This window comes from Psittacula echo (genome assembly GCF_963264785.1).
Source record: "Psittacula echo genome assembly, chromosome: 3".
Classification (NCBI taxonomy): domain Eukaryota; kingdom Metazoa; phylum Chordata; class Aves; order Psittaciformes; family Psittacidae; genus Psittacula; species Psittacula echo.
Window position 1 is genome coordinate 107914765 of NC_137736.1, and position 26698 is coordinate 107941462.

Consider the following 26698-nt stretch of genomic DNA (forward strand, 5'->3'; position numbering starts at 1 on the left):
CGGAAGCGTTCCTAAGGTGACGGCCGCCCCGGGCCGGCAGTGCTGTGGTGTTTACAGGGAAGTGGTGCTGTTATGGAGCACATCCGCACCACTAAGGTACCTCTGCTTCGGCTTCTCTCTTTCGGCTGCGGGCATGGCTGGTAGCTCAGTGGTGGTGTTTTCGGCGCTGCGCAAGTAGCTATGGGGTGGGGAGGGCCTGTTCGGCCCGGCGAGCCCCTGCATCGCAGCTGTCAGCTGTGGGTGAGATCGTTGTTGTCCGCCGCCTTCCATTTTGTAGCTGGTGTCTTCCCGCGAGTGGCTCTGGGGCAGTCCATGCTTATGGGGGCATCCTGGGAACAGCTGGTACCGGGGTGCTGCTGCCGCGGGGGGCCGGGCACCTGCCTTCTTGGAGGCTCTTCCGGGTGTCTTTCCTCACGGGGCTGGAAAGTGTGAGAGCTCCCGGGCGGGGCTCGGTGCGTGCCTCCCCGGTGTGGCCCTGCAGAGTGAACCGTGCCCTAAATGATGGGAAGGCGATAAAAACCCTGTGTGGGGTGGGGAAGCAGCAGCCGCCAGCTGGAGACGGCTGCAGTTGTCTTTTGTATTCTGGATGCGGTTCCATGCAGCTTTTCCTAGCTCTGGAGGCAAATAGGCTGTGACAACAGCATTGTTTTCTTTTTTTTTTTTCTTCTTTTTAAAGGCTGTGGTGTGTGTTGTTAGTAACGCAGGCTATCAGTATGCGTGCAATGTGTTAAGCTATTCAAAAATATTAACTAAGCCGCAGTTGGCACTTTAGGCTTCTCTGGGCTTTTTTCCTATTTTTAGTTGATTAGTTTGTTTTTCCTCTGTATTGAAGATGTAAAAAAGGTCGTTCTTTCTGTAAATATTTTTTTATGTCATAGCTTTTATAGAATTACTTTTCTAGCAGTATCTTTCTCATCTTGCTCATCAGCCCTTACTGCGAGGGCTGCTAAAAGTACTCCCTCTTTCTGTCGGGTTCTGGAAACTGTCAAGTAATTAGTTCCCTAACCTGGCAGTCTTGACTTTAAGTGCGATTTATAGATGTGTGAAGAAAAGGAGTTGTCATATTTCAGCTCTAAATAGTTGTTGTTTAACCAATAATTATATAAAGGAACAATATTTTTTATTAATACCTTATATTTTTTATGTGAAATGTGAGTAACTAGTTTTTATTTTTCATATATATTTGCATGTGTATATGTGAAAAAGGAGGTCTCTGATGAAGCTGCTCTTAGTGACACCTGACACCTAGTGAACTAGATTACTGGATGGAATAATCTTGCACCAAGATCACAGATCGGAGATAAGGGGTTTTTGTCAGCCTGTTTACTTGTAAACCTGAAACTCCTTGTTTAGGAACTTAATAACGTTGCAGTTAATAGCTAACTTCAGGATAAAAACTAGCCTAAAACTAAAGTCTTTTGATGATTTGAGTGCCCATGTAAGTTTAAAACTTGAAATTGAGACTGGAAAGGTACAGGTCACTGAATTCTTTCTATTTGTAGATCATTGTGTTTCTGCAGGTTGTTGGTTCCCCGCTGGGGAAAAAAATACTTCTTGTAGCAATATAACTGGAGAGAGAAACAAGCTCTGAATGCAACTTATACAAAACTTACTGCTTGAAGCAAGTATTTTTATTATTCATTAAAAAAATAATCTGTTCTAAAAATATCAAATTCATGGCTAGAAATAGCATGAGGATTTGGTTATAATTGTGATGCTTACTTAGCTTTTTGTATCTGTTAGTTTATTTAATATCCTGGTGGATTAAAAAGCATATATGCTAGATGGTAGTAATTCCAAGCATTACAGTTATAGGAAGTAAGAAAACTAAAGTACAGCCTGCACTGTGGGCCTTAATACTTCAGTGCATTTGTAGGTTCAAGTTGGATCTCATTGAGACACATTTACTTTTTCTAATCTGACAACACTTAACATTTGTTTTGTTTTGTTTTTTTTTCCTGTTTGTTTCATTAAAGTAATAATGAAATAAGCTTGAAATAACAGTACAGTCTTGCACAAATTAGCTGCTGTCCAGGGAAGCTGTCATCTCTTAGAGAATGTGATGAAATAGGTTTTATTCTTCCTCAAACTTCAGTTTGCTGGAAATGTGAAGTTAGAATTGTCCTGAAACTGTCCACACAGCTCTCTGAAATACAGTTTACTGCTTGTGAAATTAAACTGTCCAACAGATTTATGTTGAATAGAGAAGTGAGGTCAACATCATAATAACTACTGTCTGAGAAATTTATACTTAAATAGCAACAAATGATGAAAGCCAGTTCACAATATGTGGTGGTAATTACAAATAAGAATATTGTGGGTTTGCAATGAAGCTTAAAAATGAAAGTGTCCTTAAAAATACTTTAAAGCAAAGCAAGGTAGAAAAGACTCTATAATTTCTTCAGTCAAATCTGGATTTATATTTGAAATCAAACAGGTTTTAGTTAAAATACTGATGGGTCTTCTACTGAGGATGATTTTGCTTAGCTTGACTGCTAAATCCTAAACTTATGTTTGCAAGACTGAGACTTAAATGGGTAAGGGAAAATACATTTTAATTTCAGTGAATGTCTAGTAAAAGACTCCTGAAATAACATACTGTACTTGTTTTGTCTTGGATTAATTGTTCTAATTTAACTCTTCATCTTTTTTTGATGCAAGACCTCACAAGTATAGTTTCAGCCTTCCTTTCTGTTCTAACTTGTCTCCTATATTGAAACATTTCCTTGGGTTTTTTGCCTTTGGTCTGTAACTCTTAATCCCAATAAACTGTTCAGTGACTCATTCACTGTAAGTGCTCTGTATTACTGAGGTAGCTGTTGAAATTCTTACTGGTTTAGAGACTCACTAATTTGTTAGTGCTGGCTGCTGTCAGATGTCAGTTGCGACTAAAAATGTTTGTTTGCAGATGTGCTAAAACTCAATAGCAGTCTTCAGTTTCTTAATCTTGTGAACCCATTCCCTGAACTGATGGCTGACATGTTTTTCTGTAACTAAGGATTTGCCATACTTAATTAAAAAGAAAAAAAGTGTCTGTCTAGCTGAATACCTATTAAAGCTGGCTTGGCGTAAGTTTACGTGAACATGTAATCTGTGGAGGCTGAATCTGAATTATATTTTGGTGGTGTTTAAAGATTCTTGAAGATTTCACCTATGTAAGAGGAAGTTGGAGCACTAATGCCTGTCTTTACCTAACATAGAAATACAGCTTTCAGAATAGCTGCCTTGTTACGTGGGGGAGAATGGAACTTCACATGCCAGGATTTTGTGGGTTGTGTTACAGAAACCAAACTGGAGCCATTTCTGTGCACTTCTCAATTTGCTGAGGAGGTGCAGTGACAGGTACCTGAGCAGTTACTGCTGCAGAACTGTCCAAAATAGAGCTCTGTTTTGGCTGTGCTATACTGATTTATGCTACTCTGTATCTGAGCAATGTAACCTTGCTGGTTACAGCACAATGTATTTTGAGGTACTGATGCATGTAGCTTCCAAGTATTTATTTTTGCTTTCTAAATTGAAACCTAGAGTATCATAGTAGCGCTGGCTTTTAGTTGGTTTGTGTTTCCTCCATTGTTTTGTATGCATCAAGTGGCTTTTCTAACTTTAAGACACAAAATCAGGCCTTGCTAGATTGTAAAAAATACCAGAATTGATAAGGCAATTTTGTGTAATTATATGTGCTTTTAGTAGATAAATAAGTTTGTACATGTGAATTACAAGTGGCTTAACATCAGCACAGTAGATATGAGCTGTCGTAGTCACCTCATCTGAGTGCTGGTCTTGCTGGTGTGGAAGTTTTTGGTGTTCTATCACGCATTTAATGTCAGTAACAGCAAGCCTCAAGCAAAAGAGCTTTAACTGGGCATTAATGACACAGTGCTGCCAAGAAATAGAGGAATGTGTGGAGATAAGCCATGCTCCTTTCCTGTTTTTGCACGTAGAGAATCATGTAATGTTTTCTTCAAATAAAACAAACTGTGGAGCCTGTGAAATTATAAGCAGCAGATAAAATGCAGGCTATCTAGAAAACACTTTATTTTGAAATGCTTTCTATAGGATTGAGATAACAATGTTGATGGAATACCAGGAGGAGAAATTTGCCCTTGCAAGACTCAAGCTTGAAACTCCAAATGGCAGTACGGTCATTGAATTTCTAGGAGATTGTTAAGATTATTAGAATTCCATTAATATTTTATTTTTGACTGAGGCAAGGTTATGATGATCTAGATTTTTAAAGTTGAGGATATATAAAAGACAGTAGATACCTAAAACTGAAGTCAGGAGGGACATCATCTTTATGGCTTTGAGTCTGCAGAGAGCCAATGAAGCATGTTACTGAGATGAGCTGTTAATTCATTCAGCTGGCATCTGAATAACAGGAAATTGTTAGTGTGTGTTTGCTGTTTTGGGGATGGAGTCTAAAAGCTTATTAATGTTCTTAATTATTAAAAAAAAAAAAAAAAAAATTGGTATCTTGGTCTGTTTTACTAGTAAATAACCACGGTAGTTATGTATGTGGAGTAAGTATTCACAGTCTAGCATTGTGCCTTCATTATTCACTTTTGTACTGAAACAGGATATTGTAGCTAGTCAGTCTTCTCAAAGCTTGTGTGACCACTATTGTGTTCTTAATACTTTCGCCTGAATAGTTGTATGTGTGCTGTTATGCTTTCTACTGTTCTCTACTGACAGACCTTCTTGCAGTTACTATTTTGCTTTGTGCAAAAAAAAAACCACCCCAAAATTAACTTTTGCTCCCCGTCCTTTTTTTTTTTTTTTTTTTTCCTTACAGGTAGAGCAAGTGAAATTACTAGATAGGTTTAGCACAAGCAATAAGTCACTGACGGGAACTCTGTACCTTACAGCAACTCATCTGTTATTCATAGATTCAAGCCAGAGAGAGACATGGGTAAGGATAATGAATGCTTGCACCTCAGAAGCTGAGGTTCTCCAATTGCATTTGTGTTTCCTGATCTAAGGTTAAATTTGTTTACTAAAATGTTCATCAAAGTTATAAGTTATTCCCCACACTCCCCTTGTTCATGATATCATAATAAGTTAATGATTTGCAGATTATACTCTTGTATGACACTGCTGCGGTTGAAATTGGGTATTGTTGAAAATGTTCACTTCTCAAGCTGCTGTAATTTCTTCAGTAGCCTTTATTTGTATTCCTGAGTGAATGTGGGGTGGTTTTCTTTGAAACTGACTTGCACCGCAATTCAGAGGCGGGAGTGGGAAACTGATAGGTAGTTTAAGCATCAGGTTTAAAATTTGTGTTAATTTACTTTGTATTTAGAGCCTACCTAAGTTAAATGAGACAGAAAAATCAAAAGATCTAGGCTTTTGTGAAATACTGAAGATCCCATGTTCTTTTTTGAGTGGCAAGCAGCAGTTTCTTCCCAAGTCATCATCTCTGGGATAAAATGATGCAGAAGGGCTGCAGCTTCTTGGTGACCCATGCTAATGTTGTACCATCAAAGTTGACTAGTACAGTAATTCCCATTAGCTTTTCTGTTCAGGGCCGTAATGGCATGCATGTGGACATCAAGGTCTGGCTTTCCCTGTAGCTCAGCTACCTGACCAAATGAGTGCCTGTCGTCCTTCAGGATGAAATCTCATTTCCCTGGGTGTGGTTAGTTTTTTTTCCTGTAGGTGTATTTTTCTGGTTTACCCTTCATCCTGTATCCTGGTTGTCCAACTAGGTGCCTCATGGTGCTTTCAAGAAGTTATTATTCTCCGATTTGTTCTTGGGTACAATGTAAAATTTTATACAAACCAAATTGTATCTTTTCAGGCAAAATGGGTTACTGGGGAGAACATGATTCAGAAGCATTATTTGTTTCTCCCTGTGCACTATGTTAAAAGGTTTCATTTTGGGGAAATTGCACCTGCTTTCAGATTATTGCATTTCTGTAATGATAATGCAAGTACCAAGCATAATTATGGTAATGTCTTCAAGGTATAGTTTCTTTGTAAATGCATATTTGGCAACATAGTTTTCAGATGCCTATCTAATTCTGATCAGTATTTAAGAGAAGATGATTGTTTCAGTGAGGTAATTAAAATTCTACAAGAACATCTTGTTCAGTTGAGGTAATGTATCTGTGGCTTTCTTCCCATGATTGAAGTTGTTAGTTTCCTAAGTGTTGTGTAGGTTTGCCACAAAGATAAATCTATCAAGGGCTTTTGTATATCCATTACTGACAGTCGTCTGTAAAGTGGTTGAAAGGTAAAATTTAGCTGAGAGACTGTCATGTCTACATAACACAATGGGTAATACAGAAGATGTTTTTCTTGTCTCCTGTTCATTCTATAGGTGTTGAATACTAGCATTCTAAAATCTTCATCTTCTGTATCTTATACTTTGAATTGCTTTTCCTGACTTGTTCTATTTTGTCTGAAAATTCTGAAATACGTTCCTATAGATCCTTAAAATAAAAAAGCATCCTGTTTGGATCCTGCCTAATTAGAAGTAAGCTTATCAGTTAGCAAAGTTACAGAGGAATAACCACAGTGGAGCTTTACTTCTTCCTTTTGGATTTAGAAGGTTATTTATTATTCCTTACAAACATTAGGTAGCACTTCAGAATATGAAGTGAGAGAATAACTGTATTTTGAAAAATTATGATATCCTGACCAAAATGCCAGTCTTGGATTTCTTCTTCTAAATTTATTTCTTTTTATAACTAAATGATTGACAAAATGAGTTTAAATCTATATTCAACATCGCTTAATGTGTCTTACATCTGTTCTTGTAAAGAGTATGTATGCTGTTCTCATTTTTCATCGGTGTGCTGACACTGAGCTTTTGTATGCTGCAGATACTACATCATCACATTGCTACAGTGGAAAAACTTCCCTTGACTACTTCTGGCTGCCCCCTTGTCATCCAGTGCAAGAACTTCAGGATAGTACACTTTGTCGTTCCCAGGGAGAGAGATTGTCATGACATTTATAACTCTTTGCTTCAGCTGTCAAGAACAGGTAATACTTCTAACTGTAAAAGTCTTTGCAGTATATGCCTGAATAACAAGATGGTGGTGGTAAATCTGTGGCTCTTTTTTTTATGTGCATTATGTAAAAGTCAATAAATGGGTTTGGTATGTAGAGGAATTTTAATGGTTAAGTATTCATTTCCATATCAATTCAGAAGATGTGTTGTCTGGCTCTTGTAGATCACTGGTCTTCACTAACAGAATGTGAGATTCCTGTATTGTTTTGCATTTCTAGTGTTATTCCTGAAATTGTGATTATAAATGCGTATAGTCTTTTAATTGATGTCCTCCATAGATAAAATGCTTGTGAAGTCTTCTAATAATTCTGCCCATTGCCTTGTTTAATTTTGTCAGTTTTCTTTTTGTGACCTCTGCTTTGTCCTTGTGGAATTAGAAATGTCCCTGCTGAAACACCTCATGCACACTCAAGAAAGCTTTCATAACCTACTTTTAACTAAGTGTCTATAATTGTGTCAGTTAACTGTATGATAAATATATCAAGAGTGTCAAGTATCTATTTAGTCTTGCTTCTGAGAATCTTGAAGCCTGAAACTTTCTCTGCAGTTTGGGCAATTTCAGGACTTGCCAACTGTACTGCTTTTCTCCACTCAGACCTTTCTGGGGACAACTCATTACATAGTCTTATCTTTTACCTTTTAGCAAAATATGAAGAACTATATGCCTTCTCTTATAATCCAAAACAAAATGAATCTGAGCAAGTCAAAGGCTGGCAGCTTATTGATCTAGCAGAAGAATATAAGAGAATGGGAGTGCCAAATGCAAACTGGCAGTTGTCCGATGCAAATCGTGATTATAAGGTGAGTGCTGTAATGGAAATGTGTTTTGCTTTGCATCTGTTTCTGTGCTATCCTCTGGCTCTAGTCCTATAGAAAACAATCTAAGACTATGAGTATGCTTATCTGTTTGAAGAAAGTCTGGTGCTGTGCAGCATTGTTACCTCTTAACTAATTAGGATTCTGCTTGAGCATTTGCAGTGTTGGCTGTAGGAGACAGTGGCTGTGGTGGTGCAGCCAATTCCCAGATTAGTTTTCATTTTACTTTATAGTCTGCAAATACTAAAAATGAGGGAAATAATTTCAATATTCCATTTGAAACGAAGTTGTAGCATTTCTGCTGAAGTGGCATTCTTGAGAAGTGAATGCAAGTATAGCAGTGCTTAACTGTATAACTTGGATACCAATTTGTACCACTTTATCTGTGGCTTGTCTCCTGAGCTGTTTCTGTATATATAGAGAAACATGTTAGTGTTTAACCTTTGCCTTATTTCACCTAATATCCCTCAAATTGGATACTATACTAGTATAGGCTTTGTGCCTTGTACATAAAATTCTGTTTGTGTGTCTGTCTCTTTCAGATTTGTGAAACCTATCCTAGAGAGCTTTATGTTCCCAGAACTGCAAGCAAGCCCATAATTGTTGGTAGCTCAAAGTTCAGAAGCAAAGGAAGGTTCCCAGTGTTGTCATATTATCATAAAAATAAAGAGGTATGGTGTATGTTCCTCCTAATACAAATGTACCGAAGAATATTTCTTAATATTTGGCAGTAGTTCAGGGTAGGCAAGGGGGTAAGTACAGTGACATGTATGAGAATGGTGTAACTCATGATAACCTTAAATACAGCTGATGCTAGTAGTGTCTAACAGGCTCTTGAATTAAGCTAAGCCAGGTTAAAGGAAATCTTTAAGTAATCAGTTGAATCTCTTAAAGTTTTCAGAGATTGATCTTAAGATAAATGAAAATAGCTTTTTGTCAACTGATCTGTCTTCCTTGATATATTAAGAATAAAATCTGTTAGATCAAATACTCCTCCCTTCCCACACCAAGAAAACCCCAAAATAACAAAAAACCCCCCAAAAACAACAGGAAAACCTCAACAAGAAAACAAAAAAATAAAACACCACAAAAAAACCAACAAAACCCCACCAAAACAATAGCACTGGTTTGGTGGTGTGGTTTTTTTGGGTTGCTTTTTGTTTTGGTTTGGTTTTGTTTCTGTGTTGTGTTTTTTTTGTTGTTTGTTTGTTTGAGCAATTTGCAAGAACTAGAGGATGAGAAATAAGATTTTGCAAGGTTTGGTAGAGTGATATGAAGCAGCATCTGCCCTGTCTTGGCTAGGGGCGTTATCTTTGAAGGGAGAGAAGGATTTTCGCCCTGCTGAGTTGAAGAATTTGATGGATGAGTGGTAAGCTACTGGGTGCATTTGAGGATAATAGTTATTTGTAAGATGCACCTGGTGCCTTAAGAAATGCAATATATAATTGAAAATGACATGATGAAAATTATGTTAAATGACAACATATTGTACTTGCAATAATAAAATTGTACTTGCAGTAGTAAACCCATAATTTATATAATACCAAGAGAGCAGCTTGCTTTCATAAAGCGTATTTTTTCCGGCCTATACTTTTTTGAACTTTTATACTTGGGGAAAGTCTATATAAACTGGTACTTTGCTGAAGTAGATGAGCCTGAAAAAAAGTTTTGATAGAGTTTTTAAGTTGTAGGTACTGTGTGTGAAGGTCTGCGAGTGATGTGTTTAAAAAAAGTCAGAACACCTAACAGCATTAAACTGAAAAAAGTGTATCTGCCAAATCAAACAACTTGTTTCAGTGTCTTTTTAGAAGGATGCAAAGCATTTCAACTACAGGTATTAATTTGATCTTTGTTTTGTATGATAGGCTGCAATTTGCAGATGCAGTCAACCTCTCTCAGGTTTCAGTGCCAGGTGTCTGGAAGATGAACACATGTTGCAAGCCATCAGTAAAGCAAATCCTTCAAATCGCTACATGTATGTCATGGACACCAGACCAAAGGTAGGCACTTGAGGCTCTACAGACCTGCCTGTCTTCCTGAGCATTAGAGTACAGGGATAGAGTGTAATCCTGAAAAAATTAGTTAAGTAGGACTCTATCATGAGCAAAAATGTTCTTTAAAGGTAAAGTTAAGCTTCACTAGTCAGGTATTTAATTACGTTTTTTCTTAAAGTTGAAGCCCTTTCAGGGTTCCACTGGAATTCACTGAATATGCTGGTGAACTTCTGAAGAGGTGTATTTAAAAATATGCTAAATGTAATTAAGGAAGACATAGGGGAAATTCTTATGTAGCATTCTGAGGTCATCATAGAATCATAAACTGGTTTGGGTTAAAAGGGACCTTAATGATCATCTAGGTCCAAATCCCCTGCCATGGGCAGGGACGCCTACTAGACCAGGTTGCTCAAGGCCCTGGCCAACCTGGCCTTGAACACTGCCAGGGATGGGGCAGCCACAGCTTCTCTGGACAGCCTGTTTCAGTGCCTCACCACCATACTTCATCACTATCTAATTAAACTGAATTATGTTGGGGGGTTTTGCCCTGTTTTGGAATGTTGGGTAACTTTCACTCTGTCGAATCATCTGCATTTAAATTAGTATGAATTTCACTCAAATCTCTGAATGCAGGAAAAACGTGTCTGGAAAACAAGTATCTAAAGTGGGAATCCTGCGCTGTAGGATCCACACTTATTTTTCAGCAGTAAATCAGGCTGACAGACTGAAACGGAGCTAACTGTTGTTTTTTGTAATTGTAATTTTTATAGCTGCAGCAATTTATTAACTTCTGACCCCTAAAACCAATGTTTTTAGGATGCCTGGAAGCACATGTTTGGTTAGGTCTGGGCCTTTCCTTTTTAGGTTGTTTCGTAGCGGTTTTGCTCAGAAATAAGTAAAGTTTTACTGGTGGAAATACAGAGGAGAGAATAGGAAATCACTAAATGCATTATTCAGATATGTCAACTCTAAATATAGACTGACTGTTACTTTTTATATACTGTGCCTTTATTACACTTGAATGCTGTCAAGTTGATTTGCCACAAACCCTTAATTCATTGGATTCTGCTTATCATATGTGCTCTTGTGTGTTTCTTTTCCCAGTGTATTCCATTGAAATTGTATCACTTTGTTTTCTTAATTTGAGAGTTTTTTGTTTCAAGTGATGTTTTTCGGTATTTTTATTTTGCTCTTTTAAGCTTAATGCAATGGCAAACAGAGCTGCTGGGAAGGGCTATGAGAATGAAGACAACTACTCTAACATTAGGTTCCAGTTTGTTGGCATTGAAAATATTCATGTAATGAGATCCAGCTTACAGAAACTTCTGGAAGGTATGTTCTAACTGTGCTATAACAGTGTATATGAAAACAGGATAAATGTTTTTCTCAAGTTCTTAATACTAGCTTAAGCAAACTTTATTGATATTCCTATACTTTACTCCAGCTTTGTGTAGTACCAGTTTGCTGTGATCTGTGGTAATGAATTACCTTAAACTCAGTTTTAAATAAACTCAGTTTTGAGTAATGAGTAATATCTGTAGTTGATCTTCAGATCAGGTTTTGGGGTAAATGAACACAGTTCTACTTCAGTCTGTATAATTCAGTAGAATTTTGCTGAATGCCAGTCTAGTAGTAGAAAGTATCCTTCAGGTCAAAGAAGAAGACATATGCAATAATTTACTTCTCAGACCCTTGTAGAAATATGCCATCAGTGGACTGATCAGGAAGGAAATGCTATGAAAATGGTTCATAGCTCAAAATGAGGAAGATGTCTTTTTAACTTCTAGCTTCCCTGAATGTGCTGAACTGAATGTTCTCAAATTAGGAATGTGATACCAATGACCCTGTTAGTTCAACAGCTATTGTAACCAGGACCATTCTCAGTTTTATTTATAACAAACTACTGTTATTTATTCTTCAGCATGTATCCTGCTGGCTCTTTGTCTATTTGCCTGATTAGCAGTCAGAATTGAACGATTACATTTACAAGCAATATGTAAGACATAATTCTTCCCAACAAAATTTGTAATGGGAGTACACCATGAAGCATGCTAGGGAGGTTTACAGTCTATTCTGCAATTCAGCTGGTTTTTATTTCACTGAATACGAGATACTTAAAAAAACTGTTCTAAAGTAGTGTGTCAGTGTGGACGTGATGACTCTGCTCCCCTGATGGGCATCTGTACAACAGCTGTGGAAAAATCATAGAATCGTGTAATGGTTAGGGTTGGAAAAGACCTTAAGGTCATCAGTTCCAAGCCCCCTGCCATGAGCAGGGACACCTTGAACTAAGCTGTGTTGCCCAAGGCTCTGTCCAACCTGGTTGTGAGCACTGCCAGAGATGGCAGCTTCACAACAGAGATTCACAACTTCCTTGGGCAACCTGTTCCAGTGCCTCACCACCCTCACAGTAAAGATCTTCATCCTTATATCTAATCTAAACTTCCCCTGTTTAAGTTTTAACCCATTACCCCTTGTCCTATCACACTACAGTCCCCAATGAAGGGTCCCTCCCCGGCATCCTTATAGGCCCCCCTCAGATACTGGAAGGCTGCTATGAGGTCTTCACGCAGCCTTCTCCAGGCTAAACAGCACCAACTTTCTAAGCCCATCTTCATACAGGAGGTACTCCACTCCCCTGATCGTCCTCATGGCCCTCCTCTGGACTTGCTCCAGCAGTTCCATGTTCTTTTTATGTTGAGGACACCAGAACTGCACACAATACTCCAAGTGAGGTCTCATGAGAGCAGAGCAGAGGGGCAGGATCACCTCCTTCGACCTGCTGGTCACGCTGCTTTTGATGCAGCCCAGGATATGGTTGGCTTTCTGGCCTGCGAGCACACACTGCTTGCTCATGTTAAGTTTCTCATCAGCCAACACCCCAAAGTCTTTCTCACATAGACTAAATTTTGGCTGTGGTATTAAAGCCTAGTTTTCATATATTCAAAAGTATAGTACTATGTGTCAGAGAAGATTGAACTCTGGTAAGCAAAAAAGTTTTGTGTCTGTCAAAAACCAGCATTTTTGCAGGAAATATTTGAGGAAGAGGCTCAGTAATAGCCGCTGTGGTCTGCTGAGTATGTTTTGATGATGGAAGTGTGTTAACCAAGAGGGTTTTTTTGAGGGTTGTGTAGAGTGTCTGAGGTTGTTCGGGGTTTTTTCATTTGTTAAAAACAACCTCTGCTTCCGAGCCACTGTACTTCAGTCTGCAGGTTCTAGTCACCTCTTGAACTGCTGCATGAGGCATTGCTAGTAGTATGTATAAGAACAATCAAGCAATTGAACATTGATATTTTGGGTCCCAGATGCATGCAGGGCACATATCTATGGTGGGATCCATATAGCCAAAATTGTCTTAAATGATAGTTATTTTGAAGTAGCTAAAGATCTTAGTAGTACCATAAATCATATTTCAATCTTTTAGGGACCTTAAGAGACTGAAGAGGTGTGTGTTGGTTTTTTGGGGTTCCCCCCACTGCCAGCATTTTAAATGTCAAAACAGTGTCAATGCAATTTCTTTGTTTCATCACTAACCAGTATAAAAATGTCTGTGTTAACTCAGAAATGGAAAGTAATTCTTTGGACTCAACACGTGTTCTTATCTCTGCCTTGGTTTATAAAAATACAGAAGTCTAGCTAGAATGGGGAAATGCCAGTGGTGAAATACTTTTACCCAGCTGAAAATTCTGATGAAAAGCAGATTTTGACAGCAGTATCTGAGTGAAAACAAAACCAAGGGCTGGAAGCCTGTTTATTTTCCAGCTAAAAGCTTGTACTTTAAACTACAAGGTACAGAATGCAGGGGTAGATGTTGCCTTATCTGTCCAATCCCTTCCATGCAGATGTTTGAATTTACAGACATGTGAATATTTTTATCTTTACCATGGAGTCGTGTACCTGTTTGTGTACTGCTGTGGTTGAACAAATATACGGAGCCACTGGTGTACAGAGAGTGTGAGCTATCTGAATGGATCAAATCGTTCTTGTCTGATTTCCTCCATGTGCTAGACCTTTCAGAAGCCACACTTGCCTGATGATGCTGTCTCTTTCAAAGACTAGGGAAAAGGTAACATAGGTTTTGGTGCTTTTACTGATATTTACAGACTAACATTTAAAATTCGGTCGTCTGCCAGGGTTTCTTGATGTTTTGTTACCTCATTGTGCTATGGTTTGCTAGATAGTTTTTGTAAACGACAAAGATCCAAAGACTTTAGAAAAGGTGCTGGAATGCTTATTTGAAAGCCTGTCTTTGTTATAGCATTCAACAGCAATTGGCACTACCACTACCAAAGCTTTCATGGCTGAATGCTGAGAACCGTGTAGTGCAGGAAAAGTCCAGGAGGCAGTGGTTTGAGAGGTCATAGCCTTCATTGTATTAGGGGATTTGACTGAACATGAAATTGTGTCACAGAATGACTTGGTGAATTTTGTTCTCTACTTTCTGTGATGATTCACTTCCTCCCATAGTCGGAGATAAAGATTATTTTGCAGCTGCTGTCTGAATATCCCCACTGATAACTTTTGGCTACAGAGCCTTTTTATTTCAATTTGGGGCCCACTACCTTTGAATTGTAAAATTGTTTCAGTTGGAAAAAGACATTTAAATCAAGTCCAACTGTTAAGCTTGGTAGAAAGCAGGCTTCCACTGTGGCAGGGGCAGGTAGTGATGTAGATAGCAAACTCAAGTTATCTTCTTTTAGAATCACATGTAGCTGAAGTTATGCTAGCCAGCAAGTATTTCTTTTATCATTGCCAGAAGTTTTTCATATTTTGACAGTAATGTAACTGTGTGAGTTGCTACTCAGTATCTTATAAGAAGTCTTTCTTGTTTGTGAATTGTGTCCATGTTTGAAACTTTCAAGTTTATGCCTCCTGCTGCTATGCCAGAAGTCATCTTTTCTTAAACTTGAGTTCTTCCCTGCCCTCTCAAGTGGTATTACTGCTATAGGATCAAAGTTTGCTAAGAAAACATGCTAGAGATCAGTCAGAATTGTAGTATGTCAGAACTGGAGATAGACAATCTGGATGGTTTTCAGTTCGTCACCATGTCCTTGTAGTGTATTTGCTTTATTCTCCTCAGTAGAGTAGAGAAGGTGATGAAGTTCTGGCAGTCTGACTACTCTGAACTTGTCTGGATGCAGCTACTTCCTTCTAATAGTTGTAATTTTTAAGTATTTCTGGTAAGCTTTTGGTATTTGTTGCTTTACCCTTACCTTGTTTGATGAGGCAAGGATAAAGCTTCCTGTTGGGGTTAACCAGTGTATTTACTTTAAATGTTACTTTGTCAAAAGGACACAAAAATCTTACTGTTGTTATTTATAGTTAGTGTAGTTCTAGAGAGTCAAAAAACATTTGTTAAAAATGTTAAAAAACATTTGATGGTGATTTCCTGGGAGATTTCTAATCAGCTTACAACATGGAGCATTAGAAACAGCATACAATTATTATTCTTTCTCCATTGCAGGTTATAGGAAGCTGTAGCTGCTTATGGTAACTGCTTATGGCTTTCTAATTCTTGATTTCTTTCAGTCAGTGGCACAAAGGGTTTGTCAGTCAATGACTTTTTGTCTGGTTTGGAAAGTTCTGGATGGCTGCGTCACATCAAAGCTGTGTTGGATGCTGCTGTCTTCCTAGTCAAGGTAACTTGTGTGCTGCTGCTTTGTTTGATAGGAGGTTGACTTGCCACCAGGCTAGTACAGTGTAAAATTGTAATTTGTAGAGTGTAAAATTCTGCAACTGACCTTTTTGGAGGTAGGTGCTTGCTATACAGGTACATTGATACACTCTTTTAAGTGGATTTGATTTGAAATGTTGAACATGCCAGCTGATGTTTTGGGGTATTTACTTTCTTAATGCTCTTTGGTCACCTTATTGGGAGATGAAGTGATTCTTATGTTGCCTGGTGCATTTAGGTATTTATGAAAGTTGTAGCCAGTTTGAAGGTAGATGGAGCAAATTGTTATTTAGTGTACCCTGAAAAACAGAACTCCTGGGGCACTAATGGCAGAGAAGCCAAACTGGCTCTGTTGACTTCCATTTGTCAAGGAAATGGGACTCCTTATGAAGAGTCTTTGCAAGGCACCTGTGAAGCCAGTAGCTTGACCTAAGTGGGGGGGGGGGCTGAGTGAAGAAACAAAAACGGGATCATTTTTTGTTGTTTGATCGTATTTGTTGTTACTGAGAGGAAAAAAAACAGGAGTTACTTTAGTTCAAAGTGGACAATTGACCTGAAGATGGCCCTCCTAGCCATTAACTTTTGTGTATTTTGATGAACAAGTAGGTATCGTCAATGACATGTGGTGTTCTGGGCTTTTTAACCTGTTTAGTCTGAAATATGTAGTACACTTCTTTCTTACTTTGCATTACTCAGGGGTTTATAAGCTCAGTTTTATGAGAAGTAGAAAGAGAACTTGGAATCACTTTAGATGTTGTTGTTACCTTGTGCAACAGTGGTAGTGGAATTTCTTTTCTTTATAAGGAGTTTTCTACATTTCTGTGGAGAAAAATTCCTAGCTTTCTGATAGTATCAAATCCTTTCCTCATAATAAGCATTTTTCTAGTTTTGTAAAATAAAATGGTCTGTGCTGTGAATTTGGGATAAATGTAGCTATTGTATTTATTGACTAAATTTTGACTACTGCCTTGAATAGAACATTTACTAAGAAACAACTGTGTCTTGCAGGCAATAGCAGTTGAGAGCGCAAGCGTATTAGTGCACTGTTCAGATGGCTGGGATAGGACTTCCCAAGTTTGTTCTCTTGGAGCTCTCTTGCTAGATTCCTATTACAGAACAATCAAAGGATTCATGGTAAGCAAGTTTTTGCATTTTTGATTTGTTCCTTGGTAAATAAAGGATGTAATAAAATGTTTGAGTAAGAAAGGAAGCAGTGTAAACCTACTGATGCTTTTTTTGGATTCGCAGTATACTGATAAATCTTTCTTTTAGAGATACTTTGCCCCTGGGAAGAAGCATTTATTTATAATCAAGAAAACTGAAATACAAATAGTGTGTTGCTTTAGGCATCCTGCAGAAATGTTGCAATGATTGCCTTTTGCCTCCAAACAAACCTCTTTACCTATGACATAAGGATTCCAAAGTGCTTAAGTGAGATAGTACATCTACTAAATTATAGCACCTCTGTGCTTTTGTCACTTATCCCCAAATCAACAGTTTTAAAATCTAAAAATGACAGCTCCCCCAGTAACAGAGAAGAGAAAATCTTTAAGCAATCTGCATTTCTTCATCTTTCTATAGAGAGGGAGAATATTTTTGGAAGAATTATTCTGAATTTTAGAATAGGAAAATCAACAGTATTTTGCAGTGGCAATATATGGTGTTTTGGGAAGTCCTGAAAGTACATAAAGGTAGTTCCATGTGTTGATTGGAACTAACTGTTTCCTTTTGTTGTTTTGGTTTGGTTTTTACCCTCTAGGTCTTGATAGAGAAAGACTGGATTTCTTTTGGGCACAAGTTCTCTGACAGGTAGTTCACTCTTCCAATACTGTAAATAGTATTTTTTTTTTTTAATAATTAAAAATTAAAACACAGTGAACTTAACTAAGTATTCTTAAAAAAAAATAAAAAAGAAGACAAATTGTGGATGTTAAACTACTGCAGTGTTGCTAGAAATCTTGCAATGAGTAAGCTGTTTTCAGTAGACAACACACTTCACATATTGTTATTTATTCAAATACCTACTGGATAATAGATTTATATTGTAGACATATTTCTAGTGCTACTGATGCCTCACTCTTGGATGTTGATGACTGCAGCTAGGTCTGCACATATACAAAATCAATCTAAAGCTACATCCTAGCTATTTAGGTAATGTAAAATACTGTTGATATCTTTAAAAATGAGTGTGCATTTATTCTTGCTTTTAATGATGAAGCCTACCTTTAGAAGTCCTGTATGTTTTTCTCTTGATCTGCCTATCATAAGCTATGACAACAACATTGCTGCTATTTACTGCTTATTAATTTACTTTTAGCTAGTGCACTCCAAATATGACTATGGAAGTAATAGACACAAAGGAGCTTAACTGTCTTATGTTGCTCTTCTGTACTGAATACAGATGTGTGATTACTTACAAGTCAGAAAAAAGGTTAAATATAAACTTATTTCTATTCAAAAATCGTCCCAGTTCTCAAATTTGGGTGCTTGATATCCAAACCAAAGCTAGTGTCAAATTAATATGCTGTCACTTTTAAAATAAGTGCAACTAAGACTTTTTTGATTTTAAACTTAAACTGGGTTTAATCTGTTTATGGGATCTTTTTTCAGGTGTTCTCAGCTGGATGGTGATCCAAAAGAGATCTCACCAGTGTTCACCCAGTTTTTAGAAAGTGTGTGGAATCTGACTGAGCAGTTTCCACAAGCCTTCGAGTACAATGAAGCTTTCCTCCTTCAGATCCATGAGCATGTCCATTCATGTCAGTTTGGCAACTTCATTGGAAACTGCCAAAAAGAGCGAGAAGAACTAAAGTAAGCGGATGTTATTGTAATGTATCTTGTTTATTCTGGCGGCTAAAAACTCCTGTGAATATTTTTCGTTTTAGGCTCTGAATAGAAATAGAGGCAGGATTGGTGGTACTGAAAATGATGTTGATCTGCATTAGGGAACAGCAGTGGTTCTTATACCTTTGCACACTGAAGACAGTCTTTCTAATTCTGGGAAAAAATCCCAAGTGTGTTTTTTTCATAGGGAAATTAAGGCTTATTCTGCTCCCACCACCCAAAAGTAAGCTTAAGTTTAGAAGTATCACATTATTCCCTGCCCCAATCTATTCTTAGGTAACCTTAAAATTCTTGCCTGCTCAAGACTAATTATTGCCAGTTAGAAGTATTAACAGCATGTCTCCTAATGCTTTCAGCTGGAAAACTTTTGTGAAGTTTACATCAGTTCATCTTTGTCTCAAACTGTACTTTAAAGGACTTATTGCAAAACTTGCACAGTGTAAGCAGTAGTACCTAATTACAGTAATACTGACAGTTCTAGCAAACATTAGGATAGGCCAGGAAGAAATTGATTTTATAAAGAGTTTTTAATTCAAGATTTATAAGTATTTCTGGTAAATTTAAAAAGATTGATTTTTATTATGCTGAGCTGTACAGCTTTTGTTTTGTGCTTGCAATAAATGTCTTGACTTTGATCTTTCCTTGCTTTAAGATTAAAGGAGAAGACGTATTCCTTGTGGCCGTTCCTTCTGGAAGAACAGAAGAAGTATCAGAATCCTCTGTATAATCCAGACTTTTCTCCAGAACTAACTCTTTTAGAGCCAAATACAGTATCATTCAATTTTAAGTAAGTTTGAATTATATACAGTATCACTTCTTCAATTTTGTCTTTATCCTGCATAGTTAAAGCTGTCTGCTTTGTGCAGGTTTTGGAGAAATATGTACCATCAGTTTGATCGAAGTATGCATCCCAGGCAATCTGTGTTCAATCTTATAATGAATATGAGTGAACAAAATAAACAACTTGAAGAAGACATTAAAGAACTGGAAGCTGTAAGTATTAAAAAAATAAGTGTGTGTACTTGTGACTTAAAATTTACACTTGCACACTATAATAATGCTGCTAATTTTCACATGAATGTCACTACTGCATGGCCTAGCACTTATTCTATGTAATGTTGACTTTAACTTTCATAGTATGCCTCTATGATGAATGTCAGACTATGAGCCAGTGTTTTGCTCTTAAGCACAATTTATTTTGCTTTACTGAGGAACTGTATTATATAAAAGTGCTCCTACTATCAGAGCATTTTTGAAGATGGCTTAATGTAGGTTAAACTTATGTGAAACATACCTTAAATAACAAGGTACCCATCATAGCTACAGCTGTGTTGCTAAACCAAGGAGACTGAAAATGTTTTATTTCCATTATAGCTACTAAAATGGAAGCAGTAAGTATTGTCCTTCTTTTAAATTCATATGCAGGTGCATGCTGTTATAAGTCACTAATTATGGGGCATCTACATTGTAATCCTTATTTGAAGACAGAGATCAGATGTCTAGAAATTACTTTTACTAGGTGCTACAGTAAACCAGGAAACATTGAACAGTGTATCTCCTGTTAGTATGACTTAATTAGTGGCTTTTAATTGATACTTTGCTGTAGTCAGTTAAGGTGTTGAAACTTCACAATAACACTTTTTAAGAAATACAGAAGTTTCCTAGTTATGAGTTTTAATGTGTTATGTAGCTAGAAGTGGTAACACGACTCCTGTATGTTACGTTGGGGAAGGGGTGGAAGGAAGCAAGTACAGATTTTCTAGGAGGAAAGATTTTATTAAACTGATCCTACTGTAATGAAATGAATGTAGGTCACTTTAAACTGTTTCAGATGTTAATTGTATATTTAAAAGTTTTTACACAATTGAAGCAGCAAGATGAAAACCCAAGATGAAGCGAGCTGAAGGATAAGCAAGATGTAAAGTCTCAGTTCTGAATTTTCTATAACTGTTCCAAAGTGTTACCTTCACCTGATCCCACATTTCTCACCTGAGTGATGAAGAGATGTAATTGTTGTTTGAGCTCTCAATGTAGGCTTTCCTACTCCTATTTCAAAACATTCAAAAATTTGGATGCCAGGAAACACCAGAGTCTTCTGGGCTCAGTCTCAGTTCTAATAGAGCACAAACACATCAACAAAAAAAGCCAGTTCAGTTAACTAGTTCAAGTTACTGGGTGAGATTGTTTGATTGGAGAAAAAAAACAAACAAACAAAAAAAAACCCCAAAAGTCCCATCACAAAACCCCAAACCCTTAATTGAAATGTTTCCTCTTCTTTTGCTCAGTGCTTGCTCCTCTTCTTTTGCTCAGGGTAAGTCCTTTCCTCCAGTGCTGCTTTCTAATTTTCATCTTTTGATGTATTCCTGCATTTGGACAAACTGTATTGCCATTTTTCAGATCTAAAAGAAAAGTTTTTAGAAGTTTTATTAGGAAGGATATAAGGGCTTAGGTGTGAAACTGCTCTTTTGTCTTCAAGAGACTTGTGATCTACTGTCAGCTGCCTGCTTGCTAATAATACCAAATCCTGTCTTCCTCTGCCTGTACTCCAGAAAGTATTCCCATCTTGATGGTAAGCCAAACAAGGGGCAAGCCTGGAAGAACTTGTTCTTTTCTGTGGACATTGACAGGCAACCTTTCTGCCTTCTGCTTAGTTTGTAAATCTTAAATGTACAGTGTTCACAGTATCTGCTGTAAACTGTGGGGAAAAATGTGTTATCCAGTGGCCTAACGTTTAATAATACTGTTACATTTCTAACCTAGGGTATGTAACACAGGGTTTTGCAGATGCTGACTTGGCCAGCAGAAGAAGTGAATTCACTTCCTTTCAAAACAGAATATTATCAGTCATGCTCACTGTTATTAACTATTCTCTGTATTTCAGAAAATAAAGCAGAGAAATGGGCATCCAGATGCAGTCCTTGTGAAAGAACATCAGCAGCCTGCTCATCCTGCACCCACGGCACTGAAGACCCCTCCATGCTTCAAGAAGGAGCAGCCACTGATCCCTGTGAATGATGCTGTAAGAACTATAGAGGGCAGCAACACAGCAGACAATCGCTACAGTGAATTCGTGGCAGAGTTCTCAAAAGCTGAGCCTGCTGTTGTCAGCTTGGAGTATGGCGTGGCCAGAATGACCTGCTAATTAAAATCCAGCACTGTGCTCCTCTTCTTAGACTGTTTGAATTAAGAGATGGATTATTTTGAGGATGGGTCTCTGCTGCATGACCAAAACATGATTTGTATATCAGCAAGTTTTGTTAACATAGACTAGAACAGCATGCCAGTTGTCACATGTTTGCTGTTCTTTTCAGGAAAAAATGCATAGCTCTTTTTTTAAGAGATGGGGGCAATTGGTAAGTAGCGATTAAAAATCCAGGAATGGTATGTCTTTGGACTTAAGTCAGTTTGCACTAAATTGATTAAAATAGTAGTATTACTTTATTCAATATAGGAAATCACAGGTGGTCTTTCATAAGTTGATTTTATTTGGGCAAGTAAACTTGAACTTTCTATTTTAGGAACTGAAGCTACGTGTATATATCGCATATAACATAAGTATGTATACCCTTGTTTAATGTCTCCCAGTACTAACATTCAGCATATTAAGTGCCGTGGGAAAGTATGGTATATTTCAAATCGTAAATAGTTGGCCTTAAACCTGTCAGATCAATGATATTGTCCTTTACTACTGCAGTCTACATGGCTCTGTTTACATTGTATTTGCTTAAATTATTTCCTTAAAACAGGACTGAATATAAGGAATGAAGTATGCCTAACCTGGCGCTGCCTTTCAGCAAATAGCTATATGAATGTTAACTTATCACCGAAGACTGTTCTTTCTTCCATTTCCTCTGTTGTTTAAAATGTAGTAAATTGGCCTGATTTTCTCTCTGGCAGCTCAGTAGATTAAGCATCACTGAAGCTACAGGTTGTCTGATCTTAAATGTTTTGATTTGTGGCAAGATATTTAAATGTAGAATAAAAAGATTAAAACACGTCATGTAAGAAAACAAAATTTAGCCAATAACTGAATAGTCACGTTCATTCAGATTGTTTATGTGCTGTGCAGTTGTTTGAAGTTGCAAGAATGGAAGCAGAGGTTTTGGCAGTGTAGTGTGCTGACATTGTTCTCAAGTAAAAAAGAAGTCATTCATGTGTCTGAAGCTTATGGAAAACTGAGTGCCTCCTAAATCATTTGTTTTAGTTATTAGTGAAACCCTCATCTTGCAAAAATGTGTCCAACCTGTGCATGTATAAAGTAATTTCAGTGCAATCTAGAGCTGTTTATGTTAGTTGGAGAGAGGACAAAATCCTCTAGCAAGATGCAGTAGAGATCATGGGATATAAGAGGAAAGAAAAAAAAGGAAACTGAGTTTGTAAGTTCAATTACACATCTGTAAGCTTCTAGTAAGGGAAGAGGATTTTGCTGAAGTTTGTCTCATGGATTTGCTGAGAAGATTGCTGATGCCCAGCTCTTAGAGGTATAAATTACAAGTTTGGGTATTCCAATCCCTAAATGTGACATTTTGTTACAACTGAAAATGAGTTTATTCTCATCCTAGTCCCTGAAGTCTGTTTGGTTGAAATTACTGGTGTGCCACACACAGTTTGATGTAATGGGCAGCAGTGTTTCCCTCTGCACCGTAGTGGATCCAGGCCAGTATAGGTCATGGTCAAGTTGCACTTGTGAAGCTGTTTGGGAGAAATTAACTGTGACTCCTGTATTTGACAATTAATTCACTCTTTTCACTAATATGTTTTTTTAAAAGCCTTGTAAGTATAAATAAATGCTCTAAGTATTTTTATTCCCAAAGATACGAGCATAGCGTCATCTTTAAAATACATTATCCAGTCATTTGAACACATTCAGAATTTCTCCACTACAGGTTTTGGTACTTTCACGTTTGCACAGTGGTGCCTTACAGGGTTGCAGCAAGAGAGGTTTCTGTGCCTTGTTATTTGTTGTCTCACCTTCTCCCTCACCTTCTGTACCAACTTGGTTCTGCGGTTTTCCTTTGGAAAAACATATATTCAGCTTGTATTGTATCACAGTAGTGAAATGTGTTTATTGCTGACAATATAGGTAAGTTATCAATTTATACTTCTTTTAATATTTAGCTGCTCTGGTGTGCCATGTACACTTTTCATATTTATTGTTTATAGACGCAAAAGATTATATTAAGCTTTTTTGCAAATATTGTTGTACGTTGTTTTTACTTTAACTGAGTGCCCCTGTATATAAGGCATTTGAAGAGAAGATCAGTATTGTTAAAGTGAGCTTATTTCAGTCTTCAGGCCTTTTTTTATTGGCAGAGTTCACTGCTTGGCAAAAGGACGTGAGGTGTTTTTTTATTTTAAATCAAGACATGTTAGGCCAGCTTTAAAATCGTATAGAACTATCTAAAGAACCTGTTTCTTCATCAAAAAATACAATACTTCCTGATCTAAAGTAAATATTTAGTTAATGTGAATTGAGTTTTATACGGTCATTTTGTGGAGCAGCCTTCCTATAAAGTCCAGATAGCTCTGCCAACTCAGCCCCCAGGGTCACAAGTGAGAAAAGTTCCTGCAGAGAGGCAGCTGTCTCTTCTCATTTGCTGTTCAGGCTTAAGCCAAAGCTACCTAAAGCACGTGGGACCTGTGATGAAGTAAATAGATGATAGCAAAGTGAGCTCCAACAGAAACCTTGGCAGGATGGCCAGGACTCAGCACAGTGGGGCTGTTCTATGTCCTTCAGGAAGGGTTTAAAGAACATCAAGCAAGCTGACTAAAAGAAACGGTGGGAGGCAGAAGCCTTCTGGGAGCAGAATAAAATTTAATTTCAGTTTGTCTTCTTCATGAACATGCTGCTCCGAGAGCAGTTACAGTACTGAAAGGTGCCTGGTACAGATCAAATAACACACAGAACTGTTTCATGCTGTGGCAGTCACGTGTGGTTACACTTACCAGTTGTTTGGGAATATAATGTCCCAGATAGGAAGTTGCTGTAGTTCTGTGCTATCAGTTGTGCAACTTTGGCACCTGTCAATTCAGTGCTTTGTCTTGAGAAGGTCTTGGTGTAAAGTCTTTGTGTTTCTATGTTTGGTCCTGTGCTTGATCTTTTTCCTAATCTGAATGCTATAGCAAAGAAATAATTCTTTTTTATTAACCAAGCTGATAGTCTTACTTGAACAAAAACTGATTTTACTTTGTACTCCCAGCAATTTAAAATATTTATTTCACTAGTACTGGAAGAGTGGGGCTTGTTTTTTGGAAGGCTTGCTATTGTCATAAGGTATTCTTCAATACAAGTTTAAATATCCAACTGTTCTGTTTTGTAGGACAACTGCCAAATCAACAGACTAAGAAATTAATTAAGCAACACTGAACTGAGCCTGTGCATTTTCCACACATGTCCAATTACTGATGACCTAAATCTAGGCCTGAAGTCTGGAGAGTCCATTTAGAGAATTGGCATAGCAGTCCCTCCATAAAAATGCACATCCCTATGTGGAACAAATGCCCTAATATAATGGTTTTTTAGAGGGAAAGTTACACCAGATCAAACTGTGACAGTTTCATGTGTCTCTTCCCCAGGACAAGCACACTGGGGAATGCCTTGCTGGGAAAGGTGATGTGTGCTTCCTGTGTAGCTGCTGTTCTCATAAGGCCTTTTGATAAAGTAGCATATCAGCAAATCTCTGAGAACTTGCTACTCCCATTCTGGTAAACCGAGCACATAACTGGTTACACAGTTGAGCTGAAGAGAGGCTGGAGTAGCTCAGCGCAACTACTATTCTTTTAGTGGTAAAAGTAGTAACTGATAGAATGAAATTTGATGTTAAAATAGCACAGGGCACATGCTATCAACGTGTTTTTTAGAGGCTTGCACTGATCTTGAGCAAGTGTGGGTAGCGCAAGGGCCTTGCATAAGTGTGACAATTCCTTTCTAGTTAATCTGATTTTGAACTAGATCATACCTCCACAGTGGTAATTTATAGATCTTTAGGTCAGAACGTGAAGGTTGCGCTTACAACTTGTTTAGTTGCTAATGGTTCTAAACTTGTAGCTGATAGTAGGCTAAGTGTACTGGTCGTGAAAACTATAATAACCTTTAGGATTAGATGTTTAGATTAGACTAAAGTCTGCTTTGGCTTGCTTTCGCTCCTTATGCCACACTTTTCTCCAAGTGCTGCTTATTGTGGTATTTGATATGTCAGCTGTAACAGGCTTCTTAATGCTTTGGATGTTTTAAAAGCCTGGAAGTACTGAATCTTCATTCTGAAGGCTTGGGTCAGCCTTAGTGAGCAGTGTGGGTGAGCTCATTTGATCTAGCTAGCTTGACCTGCCTCCATGTTAAATAGCATTGAAAATCAGCGTGGCATCATAATTCAGTGGAGCAACTTCTGTGTCTGCAATAGGCTTAAGGAAAAGGATGTAGTTGGGAACCCTTGTCACAGCATGTAGCAAGGAACAGGACCCTGCTGGGGTATGACTCAAAGTAGAGCAGTTTTGATGTCCAGCAGCAGCTTGGGGACTGAAGTTAGAAGGTCAGAGGCGTGCTGCTTCTGAGATCAGTTTCCAGGTCTCAGAAAATTCAATGACCTGGTCTGTTAAGCACTTGTATCTGGGCAAATCTGCATTGGCATCAAGCACTGGAAGATATATATGGATCTGTGTTTCTTAATCAAGTAATAAATGTCCTGGTGGTGGCTTGGAAATTGAGGTGCAATATTTTGTTCGTTCTTGTTTATAGCTTAACTTTTGAGGTCAGTTGTATAGTGTTTATAATTAAGTGGGATTAAACTTTATGACGCTATAAAAGTGCTTCTCCTCTTAATGACAGGTTAGCATGTACATATATTGTGCTTTGTATCTCTGCATATATTTCTACTGAATGCTTTTCTTGCAATTAGGGAGCCTTGGTGAAGTCCCATGCTGCCCCACTTTGGCATTCCTCATTACCAAGCATTACAGGTTGGTTTCTTTGCTCTGTCTTACTGTCGCTCTTCATTCTTATGGTTTATCTTTATGGCTGTCTGTTGGCAATGTTCCTTGGCAAACATCTTTCCAGCAAAGAAAATGAGCTTGTTGTTTTTCTGCGTCTCAGGGACTTTTTTACCCCTGAATTAGTGAACTTGAAAAATACAGCTTAATTTCCCTTTAGGGGCTACTGAGTGCCTGTTGATTTCCATGGTCAGTTTACTTTTACATTGTTTCAGACCTGGCTATTAAAAACAATAAAATTCAAATGTTGGATGTGGCAAAGAGAAAGAAACCTGTTTTCATTGTAATGTATCTGGAAAGACTGGCTGTTTCTCTAGCATTTATTGCTCCATGTTGTAATGTTCTCTGTAATAAAGTCACTTACCTGTG

At 37.8% G+C, this 26698-nt stretch overlaps 1 protein-coding gene across 2 annotated transcripts; it reads left to right on the plus strand.

The window, feature by feature from the left end:
* Positions 1-26698, plus strand: MTMR6 (myotubularin related protein 6). Of its 2 annotated transcripts, none has more exons than XM_080612528.1 (14): positions 1-96; positions 4793-4909; positions 6825-6987; positions 7659-7816; positions 8374-8502; positions 9697-9831; positions 11025-11157; positions 15355-15464; positions 16508-16633; positions 17259-17308; positions 18110-18310; positions 18996-19130; positions 19210-19336; positions 21225-26698. In XM_080612528.1, exons 1-14 carry the CDS (start codon positions 73-75, stop codon positions 21483-21485), a joined length of 1869 nt encoding a protein of 622 aa, XP_080468654.1. In that variant the 5' UTR covers positions 1-72; the 3' UTR covers positions 21486-26698. The 2 variants fall into 2 exon arrangements, with proteins under 2 accessions (XP_080468654.1, XP_080468653.1); XM_080612527.1 differs by lacking the exon at positions 1-96 and adding an exon at positions 219-240.

What these genes read in the sequence shown, in the direction of transcription:
- MTMR6 (XM_080612528.1), top strand. Translation starts at nt 73, where the DNA reads ATGGAGCACATCCGCACCACTAAG. An exon ending in CTTACAGAAACTTCTGGAAG is followed by an intron (nt 11,158 to 15,354) that starts GTATGTTCTAAC and finishes GATTTCTTTCAG; the next exon opens with TCAGTGGCACAAAGGGTTTG. An exon ending in AAAGAGCGAGAAGAACTAAA is followed by an intron (nt 18,311 to 18,995) that starts GTAAGCGGATGT and finishes CCTTGCTTTAAG; the next exon opens with ATTAAAGGAGAAGACGTATT.